Source organism: Phaseolus vulgaris, chromosome 10, assembly GCF_000499845.2.
Source record: "Phaseolus vulgaris cultivar G19833 chromosome 10, P. vulgaris v2.0, whole genome shotgun sequence".
NCBI lineage: Eukaryota > Viridiplantae > Streptophyta > Magnoliopsida > Fabales > Fabaceae > Phaseolus > Phaseolus vulgaris.
In genome coordinates, this window is record NC_023750.2 from 8,093,451 (window position 1) to 8,104,364 (window position 10,914).

The following is a 10,914-nucleotide window of genomic DNA, read 5'->3' on the forward strand; positions in this document are numbered from 1 at the left end:
AAAATCTTTTTAGTCATAACAGGCAAAGTTATCAAAACAAAAACCCTAAAAAATGCGTCAAAAATAATAAACCTAACTACATATGCAAACAAACACTTTCACCTACCTTACACAAAAAACCTTTCACCTACTTTACATGGTCGTAACTTCATTGTAGAGCCTTTTAAGTTGTAACAGGCAGGTAGAAAAAAAAATTCTAAAACTAGACAAAAGTTAGTAAACCTAAATATGTATCCGCACAAGAAACCTACCTTATACCTACTTTAACCTAGTTTCCACGCCCCTATACACTGCACTGCACTGTAGATTTTCTTAAAAATTCAATAACTTTAACCTAGTTTCCACGCCGTCATACACTGCACTGCAGGTTTTTTAAAAGCTCAATTACTTTAACCTAGTTTTCACGCCACCATACACTACACTGCACTGTAGAATTTATCAAAAGCTCAATTATTTTAATATAGTTTCCACGTCGCCATACATTGCACTGCATTGTAGAGTTTTTCGAAAGCTCAATTATTTCAACCTAGTTTTCACACTGTCATACACTACACTGCACTGTAGAGCTTTTCAAAAGCTCAACTACTTTAACCTAGTTTCCACAACGTCATACACTCCCTCTACTGCAAAGCTTTTCACAAACTCGATTATTTTAACCTACCTTCCACAATGCCATATATCTATAATCTTGAAAATACACATAAAATAATTAGAGTCTTCAATTTTTTAAATTTTTTTAAATATTTTAATATTTTAAAATTAATAATGAATTATTATAAAAATATTTTTAAATATAATTTATAATGACCACTTTGTAAATCTATAATATTTAGTTTATAATTTTTAATGATTAAGTTCATATAATTTCAAATTTTATAAAATATGTAAATTAATAATAACCTAAACATTTATGAGAAAATTTTGAAGATATACATTTCATAAAAAAAATAATTATGTCAAAAATTATAGTAAAAAAATAAAAATTTAAACTTTATTATCATTTAATCTTGATATTTTTTTTTTGGTGTATTATATTTTGATTGACTTTTTTTTAACATTTTTTAATTTAAAATTTAATTGCTAGATACATATAATATATAAAAAGAATTACATGTTTCTATATAGTTAAATTATATATTATTTGAATTCCTTACATATAAATACTGACTCTTTTGAATAAAATCATCGTGAAACACACAAATAATTAACTAAAATCATACTTTGTGACAGTGATAAACATAAATAAATCGAGATTCGTAGATGAGGACAAACCTGCAAACATTGAGACACATTTTAAGAGTGAAACACATTAAAAACATAAAAATTTAAACACTTTTTGTCACACAGAAACACTCACATCCTAAAGACACTGAATCCACACACACTCAAAAATTAAAACGCATCTTAGGACTAATGAAAAATCCTAAACTCCCCTTTTAATCACACACTAACAAACCTGGCGTACAATTAGTCATAAACATTTAAAAATCCTACACTTACTTTAATTACACACTATAAAATTTAAATAGGTTGAACAATGACTATAAAAAAAACAAATAAACCATAAACACAGTCTAACCATTCAGGAACCATTTAAAAACCTTAATAATGATTTAAGTACACGCTATAAAACTTAAATGCAGATGACACAAATACTCAATGACCTTCACCTACCTTATATAGAAACTTCACTAACTTTCACCTGTTTTACACAAAAATCGTACACGGTATTAAAAGTCTTTTCAGTCACAATAGATAGAGTTATTGAAACAAAAACACTAAAAAGTGCGTCAAAAATAATAAACCTACCTACATATGCACACAAACACTTTAACCTACCTTATACAAAAACCTTTCACCTACTTTACATGGTCGCAACTTCATTGTAGAGTCTTTTAAGTCGCAACAGGCAGGTAAAAAAAAAAATCCCAAAACTAGACAAAAGTTAGTAAACCTAAATATGTATCCGCACAAGCAACCTATCTTACACGGAGAGTTAACTACTTTAACCTAGTTTTCACGCCGCCATACACTACACTGCACTATAGAGTTTTCAAAAGCTCAATTACTTTAACCTAGTTTCCACGCCGTTATACACTGCATTGCACTGCAGGATTTTTCAAAAGCTCGATTACTTTAACCTAGTTTCTACGCCGCCATACACTACACTGTACTGTAGAGTTTTTCAAAAGCTCAATTATTTTAACCTAGTTTCTATGCCACTATACACTGCACTGCACTATAGAGCTTTTCAAAAGCTCAACTACTTTAACCTAGTTTTCACATCGCCATACACACCCTCCACTAGAGAGATTTTCAAAAGCTCGATTATTTTAACCTACCTTCTACAGCGCCGTATAGTCCACTTATCCATAATCTTGAAAATAGACTTACAAAAATTTAGTCTTCAATTTTTTAAACTTTGTTAAATTTTTGTAATATTTTAAAACTAATAATAAATTATTATAATAATATTTTTAAATATAATTTATAATGACCACTTTGTAAATCTATAATATTTAGTTTATAATTTTTAATGATTAAGTTCATACAATTTCATATTTTAAAAAATATGTAAATTAATAATAAAATGAATATTTATGAGAAAATTTTGAAGATATGCATTTCATAAAAAAAATAATTATGTAAAAAATTATAGTAAAAAAATAAAAATTTAAACTAAATTATCATTTAATCTTGATACTTTTTTTCCTGTATTATATTTTTGTTGATTTTTTTTAACATTTTTTAATTTAAAATTTAATTGGTAGATACATATAATATATAAAAAGAATTGCATGCTTCAATGTAGTTAAATTATAAAAATTTTAAATTCCTTACACATAAATACTGACTATTTGAATAAAAACATTAAGAAACACACAAATAATTAACTAAAACATACTTTGTGAGATATAAATAGTGATAAACTTAAATAAATAAATATTCATAGATGAGGACAAACCTGCAAATATTGAGACATATTTTAAGAGTGAAACACATTAAAAATAAAGATAAAAATTTAAACACATTTGCACACACAAACACTGGAACATCATAAAGACACTGAATCCACACACACTCAAAAATTATAAACACACATTAGGACTAATGAAAAACCCTAAACTTCTTTTAATCACACACTAACAAACCTTGTGTACAATTAGTCATAAACACTTAAAAATCCTACACTTACTTTAATTACACACTATAAAATCTAAATAGGTCGAACAATGACTATAAATAAACATATAAAACCTAAACACAGTCTACCCATTAAGGAACCATTTAATAATAATGTTTTAAGTACACACTGTAAAACCTAAATGCAGATGACACAAATACTCAATGACCTTCACCTACCTTATATAGAAACTTCACTGACTTTCACCTATTTTTCACAAAAATCGTACATTGTATTAAAAGTATTTTTAGTCACAACAGATAGAGTTATATGCATTTAGGGTTTACGGTTTAGGGTTTAAAATAGGTAAAAAATAATAAATCTAACTACATATGTACACAAACACTTTCACCTACCTTACACAAAAATCTTTCACCTACTTTATATGGTCGCAACTTCATTGGAGAACCTTTTAAGTCGCAACAGACAAGTAGAAAAAAATCCTAAAACTAGACGAAAGTTAGTAAACCTATAAATAATTAACTAAAAACACACTTTGTGAGATATAAACAGTGATAAACTTAAATAAATAGAGATTTGTAGATGAGGACAAACCTGCAAATATTGAAACACATTTTAAGAGTGAAACATGTTAAAAATAAAGATAAAAATTTAAACACATTTGCGCACACACACTGAAACATCCTAAAGATACTGAATCCACACATGCTACAAAATTATAAACACACCTTAGGACTACTGAAAAACCCTAAACTCCTTTTAATTACTGTTTTTTTTTTAGTTTTGTATTTTTGCATCTTGTTGATTTTTTTCTAGGTTGTTTAATATGAATTTAAACATGAATTTTTGTTCTGATAGTTTAGTTGCATTTATTCACCTTGCAATGATGTAATTTTTAAATAGTATACAACAAGAATGGATGCACGTGAAGCAAAACAAAGTAGGGGACAAGGAAAACATGCATTTGAGAGTGGTCATATGAAAATTAATTTCAGTTACATTATCAATGAAGTAAAAGTTAAAGTTCAATACACGTTAAAGTCATTATTCATGTTAGTTATCGTGGAAGAGATTATTAATATATGACATATCTCAAAGATAAATAACACCATCATAATTTGAACATGTGTATTATTTGATCCAAAATTTAGTTAATAAATAATATAAAATTATACAAAAAATAGGGGAGGATAAATTTTTGTCCTATTCTCAATGGGGTAGGAAGGAACATCAAACTTTTATCCCCACCTGGATAAGGATATGTTAATGATGATTTTGAAAGGTGGAATTGAGTGTTGCCATACTTTTGAACCAACAACATCATCACACAACTTTGAAACACAATGATTCTAAAGCAAATTGCATCCATATTTTTTGTTGCATGTTAAAATATGATTTTTAGAAAATGAGCAATTTTGTTTTATTCATTTAGAAGTCCTAAAGGAAAAGGAAAAAACAACTTGAAAATTGAAAATAAAGAAGAAAACACCACACTCTCTACCATACTCTGAAATATATTGTTGGAATTAAAAAGAATATATAAAGTGTAGAGAAAAGGTATAGAAGGTGCATGAAGAATTTGCCCACTTTAAATTACCAATCTATAATGGGTTGAATCAGTTAAATAATCCATTTTAACAATTATTAATATAAGATTAGTGCATTTTAATAATTGTTAATATGATTAGTCTATTTTAAGAATTGTAAATATAAGACTAGTGATTATAATGAAATTATGAGTAAAAAAAAATATGTAAATGATATTGTGAATAAAAATAATTAGAATTTATTATTTATAATATATTATATTAAAGATTTTGTCAAAAATTTGGAATGTTGATATTTTTTCATTATTTATTGCAAGAATAACCAGCTAATGGTCAAGTTTTTAGGTTACATAATACATAATGTATTATGTATTATAAATAATTTAATATTGAAGATATTTTTTTAAATTTGAAAATATATCTTAAATTATACAATCTAAAATAAATTTTTGTATCTATAATATATTTTTTAAATTTAAAATATATTTTAAATTATATAATTTAAAATATATTTATAGATTCTAAAATTTAAAATATATTTTTGAATTTTAAATTACATAATTCAGATTCAAAATAATTTAGAATGTTTTTTATACTTACACACCTAAGGAAGAAATATACATTTGGCAGGCCCGTGAACCAATTTTGGGTTGAGTTGGCCCATTTAGAATAACTCATTCATATATATTAACATTTCTTTGGTCAAATTAGTGTAGTCAACTAATATTTTGAATATTTATTTATTCTTATTTAATAATATTTATTTTCTTTTTTTAAATTAAAAAACACACAAACTACATATATATATATATATATATATATATCATTTTAAATATTTATAAAAAAAATCATATTTAAAAATGAGTAAATTTTAATTAAGTTGATTCTCAAGCAGTATTTAGTTTTCAAAAATGTGAAAAATATTAATTTGTTAAATTAAACCAAATTGTAAAACTCACAAAATTGTATGAAGAACAATTTGTAATTATTAAATAATAATGTAAAAGTATTTTAAATGGTTAGTCCATGAATTTATAATAAGGTGTTTTTTGTTCCATTTTACTATTATTAAGAAAGATGAGTTGAAGAGAGAAAGAAACCAAACCCTGGGTTTGGAGCAAACATGTCTCTCCACCGCCATGTTTGCAACAGCTCAAAGCTATCAAAGATCCCTTGGAAGTACAAGAAGTTCGCCATAGCACAGGGCCAGAAGTCTCTCACTGATTATCTCCACGCCACGCGCTGCATTCCTTACGCCTTCGCTGATCAAATCTCCAAGAATTCCAACACTGCCCTCATTAACCTCATCACCAAGCTCACTTCTTTCTCCCCTCCCCACTATCCCCACAACCTCAACAAGTTCCTCAGGTACAACCCCATCAACGAATTTGAATTCTTCTTTGAGAGCATTGGCATACACCCCTCCAAGTTCCCCTCTTTGTTTCCCCAGAACAAGTTCTTCTTTTCAGAAGATGGGACCCTTTTGGATGCTGCTTGTGTTCTCAGCGAATTTGGGTTTCCCTGGGACAAGCTTGGGGTGCTGTATGTGGAGAGTGGGTGTGTGTTCAACTGGGGCGCTTCTGAGTTGAAGGGTAGGCTTTGTGGGTTCAAAAAGTATGGTTTTTGCAATATGCAGGTTGTGGGGATATGCCTGGCTTTCCCCTTTGTGTTTGATGGCCAGAAGGGTGTTGAGGTTGAGGCTTTGTTTTGTGATCTGAGGTTGCTTTTTGGGAAGTTTGGTTTGGCTGGGTGTGTTGAAGAGAAGGGGAATGGTGTGGATGATTGGGTTGGGGTGTGTAGGAAGATAAGGTTGTTTTATGAATTGAATGGAGGGAAGAACATAGGGGAGTTCATTGGAGGGAACAATGGTGTTGGGGTAGGTGTTATTGTTGAGCACGGGGAAGAGGAGTTGGTTCAAGCAATTGAGTATTTTTGTAGGTTTGGTGCAAAGAAAGAGGACGTGGCACGCTTGATTGTAAATGGACCGGAATTGTTGGAGCTTGAATTGAAGACGGGGATGGTCAATGTGATGAAGCTGTTGAAACACTTTGGAATCAGTTCCAATGGTGTTGATATTGTTAGGAGGGATTCGGCTCATGTGTTGGGGACAGTCAAGATGTGTAATCTGCCAAATGTGATGAGAGCTTTGGGTTTACATGAGTGGTTCTTTGAGAAGATTAAGGATGGGAATCATAGTTTGTTGGTTAGTTTTGTCGCGAGCAATCCCAATGTTGTACGAGATAAAGGTTATCTAGATTTTTTGAAGACTATTCAGGTGTCAAGAACTCCAACTCACAATATGAGTAAGTTGAACTTCTTGCATGCCATTGGCTTTGGAGAAAATGCTCTGACCATGAATATTTTCTCTTATATGCATGGAACAAGTGATGAGTTACAAAGGAGATTTGATTGCCTTCTACATCTTGGTATTGAGTTTTCAAAGGTGTGTAAGATGATCACAATTCATCCCAAGATTCTTAGCCAAAACCCTGAAAGTTTGGAGCAAAAGATTAATTTCTTGTGTCAGGAAATGGGACACTCATTGGAGAATTTGGTCACTTTTCCATCATTCTTGTGCTTTGACTTAGAGAATCGCATTAAGCCTAGGCATAGGTTCCATTCGTGGATTATGGAAAAGGGTCTGTCTTCCAAAAGATATTCCATTGCAAGCATGGTTGCAACAAGCAACAGGAATTTTGTTGCCCGTGCTTTTAAAATCCACCCTGCAGCTCCAAAACATTGGTTTGAGCAATTTTATCTCTGAGATTTTGCCAGTGTTGTTGACTATGATTTTCTTAACAATTGTCTATGAAACTCCAGCAGTTATTACAAATGAAGTTGTACAGATTCTTAAATTTGGTTACTTCCCATATTTTGCTTTGGAGTTGAAGACAAACCGTTCGATATTGTTGGAGAATTTGCGACAGTGGTTTATTTGCTTCGCAATGATAGTCAGAAATTAAGAATGAACTGCAAATTTCTTACCATGGTTTCTTCATTTCCAATGACCTCCTCTTTGTTCTGACTTATGAGATAAATCACAAATTCTGTTAACAGTTATTAGAGGTTGGTTGACCACTTGTAAGTACTTGTACTTTTTAGCATGACCTTATTGATTTGATATTTTCAAATGAACTCATTCTTTTTTTTTTTCATTTTAAAATTGTATATATGATGAATTGTTCAGAAAGATCAAGTGTAACTTTGGTGAGATGGTAAAAGGCTAGAGGTTGGCTCATATACTAGATAACTGAGAAGATGCACCCAAATGTAATACTTTATTACATTTTAAAAGCTTCTTAGACATTGCCAATGGGTCATATCCCTAAGCATTTTCAGATACTAAGATTCTTGGACTTGGTGCTTGTTTTGAATGTCTTAAACATGTGCTCAGAAAACATTGTAATGAAAATGAATGCAGTGAGAACTAGTGGCGGAAAAACTCTTATAAAATTGAACAAAACCAAGCTTATGGTTACCTATTGCCAAGGATATATTGTTAGATATCAGAGACACATCTATATGCACTCTTAAGGTTTTACCATTTCTGAATTAAAGGATCAGATTATTCTAATTATTTCCCAATATACTTGTTAACACTAACAAACTGAAAATATACCTCTTTCCTAATGCATAATTTTAATTATTCATTTCTCTTCCTCTTGGATTCAATGTTGCTTATGAATAGTGTCTTCCACTCTTCTCATTCTCTCTTGGATCCTAGTTCAAAGAGTTGATAAAAGAGTGACCAAACAAAATGTATAGATATTTTACTGTAGCAAAATGAGGAAATCTAAATATTTATAAGTTTCTTTTCAGTAAGTCCAAGTATCTACTGGGAACCAATAAGTTTCCTTCCAAAGTATGTAATACATGGTAATGGGCCCTTTGGGTTGAAAATCAATAAAACCCTTTGTGGAAGACCATAATCACAAATGATGGAAAGTAATATTATGTAATTCCAAGCTCTGCTGCATATTATACTAAAGCAATATTGGTCTTCATTTGTCTGCATGTTATACTTGGAGCAATACTGGTCTTCAGCATTATAAAATTGGAAGATTGTTCAAATGAATGCAAGTGTATGTAATGTAAGCCATTCTATGTAATGTAAGCCATTCTGTTTCTACATTTCTCAATGCTCATGGGTGGGACCATTACTAGCTCTTCTAATGATTTGGTGGGTCTTGTTTAGTTTTTTTTTATGCAGGAGGCATCTTGTATATTAGCTTTCATACAAGAGTTCTGTAAAATTTTCACAGAAAATGTATCTGGAATTGATTTAAACTAGTATCTGCCAGATTGAACTACACTGCAACTTTTATCACTGTTGATTCAGGACTTATATTACTAAAAAATTTTACACATGTCATGGTGGTAAGTTGGTAACTTATTAGGGTGATTGTTGATATTTTAATTCTTGTTCTCTACATTTTTGTTAAAAGAATTATGAATTTATATGAGAATTGATCATTGAGAAGCTGTGTAAGTGTGAAATAATTGTTCTAAAGTTCTTTAGATAAACCATCTTAGTCATTATGCAGACAAACACAAGATCTTTTTGTTGATATTACTGGCTAAGAATGTAAACTTAATTAAATGTAGCAGCAACAACAATGGAGGAAAAATATCTATAATTGATAGGGATACATCATAATAGCATCTTCATAACATTATTGTCTTGTTTCTCTAGTGAATTGGACTACTTCAACATTGCTCTATTGGATAAACTATCAACAAGTCAAGGTAAAGAAAATAAAAGTATATAAAAGAAAATTTTATATTATTCTTGTACATGTTTTTTTAAACTAATTTCTTATTTTCCTTATCACATTATCTATCTCATTTCACATTTGTCTCTGTTGTCTCAAATTTCCTAGTCATGGAAACAATTACAGAAAATAGTTACATTTTTTTAAAATTTAATAAGAAAATATCAATATTTTTATATTATTTTTTTAAATAGTTAAATATGTTTTTAATCTTTTGTCAAACTTGGTTTTGGTTTTATACTTTAAATTTTGATTAATTAGTACTAAAAAAATATTAGGTGGATTTAGTACCATAAAAATCATCACTAAACGTTAAATTTGGGTGTAAAAGAAAGATTAAAATTATATATTTTAAAAGTCAGAGAACTCAATTTGAAAATACAAGGATATTTTTTTTTAAATTACTAGTAAATAAAACATATTTTTCCCTTTTTAAATTAGTGATTCAAACGAATTTTGTAAGAAATTTCACTGATTTTTTTTATTAAAACTCAGTGATTCTAAAAATACCTGATTTCTTACTATATTATCAAATTAGTTAGTTCAATTCAATTTTTTAAACTATCATATTTGTGCAATATAAGTAATATATGAATTTAATACATTGTTTTTTCTTTATGATGTGATGAGTATCTTTAAATATATACCATTTAAGATATTTTTGTAATAGTTGATATAACTATATATTATCAATTTAATATAGTAGTATGAGCGAAGAGTTAAATATATTTTTAATATGTATAAAATTAGAAGTTTTGATTTTTATTTCTATAAATAAAATTTTTGTTTTTAATTTTTATAAAGTTTGAACTAACTATATGTATTCTTTATAAACTTTGTAAATTTTGGTTTTAATTCCTATAAAATATTTTTATTTTATTTTCACTCTTCCATAATTTCAAATTATTATTTTTATTTTCAAATATTTATTTTAAAATAGATAAATAAATTTTATATCACAACACTAATGTATTCCATCACTTAAAATGATTACATGATATTTTTTTCAGCAAATAAATAGTTAAGTGATGTTATAAAATACTCAAAATCAAAACTAACAACCAATGATTTTAGAAGGACTAGAAAAAAATATATGAACTCAAATTAAAACTCATTTATTTTACATGAACAAAAAATATTTAAGTATACAAGTGATTATAGTAGCACATAATTAATCCATCTAAAATGTGTAAATTACTAAATTATATATATATATATATATATATATATATACTTATGAGCCACTAATAAAATATCTAAAATTGATAGTGATGTACATTAACTTATCTATAATACATTTGTTTTCTTTCTCACTTCAACATTAGTCAATTCGTTGAGCTTTCAACAAGTGAAAGAAAAATGGAAATAAAAAAATAATTGGTAGAATAAAGAGTGATAATACATTCTTCAATAGGTTTATTTTCACACATATTTTTATTATTGGTTAAAA

At 28.4% G+C, this 10,914-nt stretch overlaps 1 protein-coding gene across 1 annotated transcript; it reads left to right on the top strand.

Annotated features, from left to right (window-relative positions):
* The first annotated feature begins 5,755 nt into the window (after positions 1 to 5,755).
* On the top strand, positions 5,756 to 9,172 carry LOC137818984 (transcription termination factor MTEF18, mitochondrial). Its single transcript, XM_068622665.1, has 2 exons — positions 5,756 to 7,773; positions 8,721 to 9,172. The coding sequence occupies exon 1, from the start codon at positions 5,816 to 5,818 to the stop codon at positions 7,454 to 7,456; it is 1,641 nt and encodes a 546-aa protein (XP_068478766.1). The 5' UTR covers positions 5,756 to 5,815; the 3' UTR covers positions 7,457 to 7,773; positions 8,721 to 9,172.
* Positions 9,173 to 10,914: the final 1,742 nt, after the last annotated feature.

Excerpts from the sequence above, each read along its gene's own strand:
- LOC137818984 (XM_068622665.1), top strand. The coding sequence starts at position 5,816 with ATGTCTCTCCACCGCCATGTTTGCAACAGCTCAAAGCTATCAAAGATC.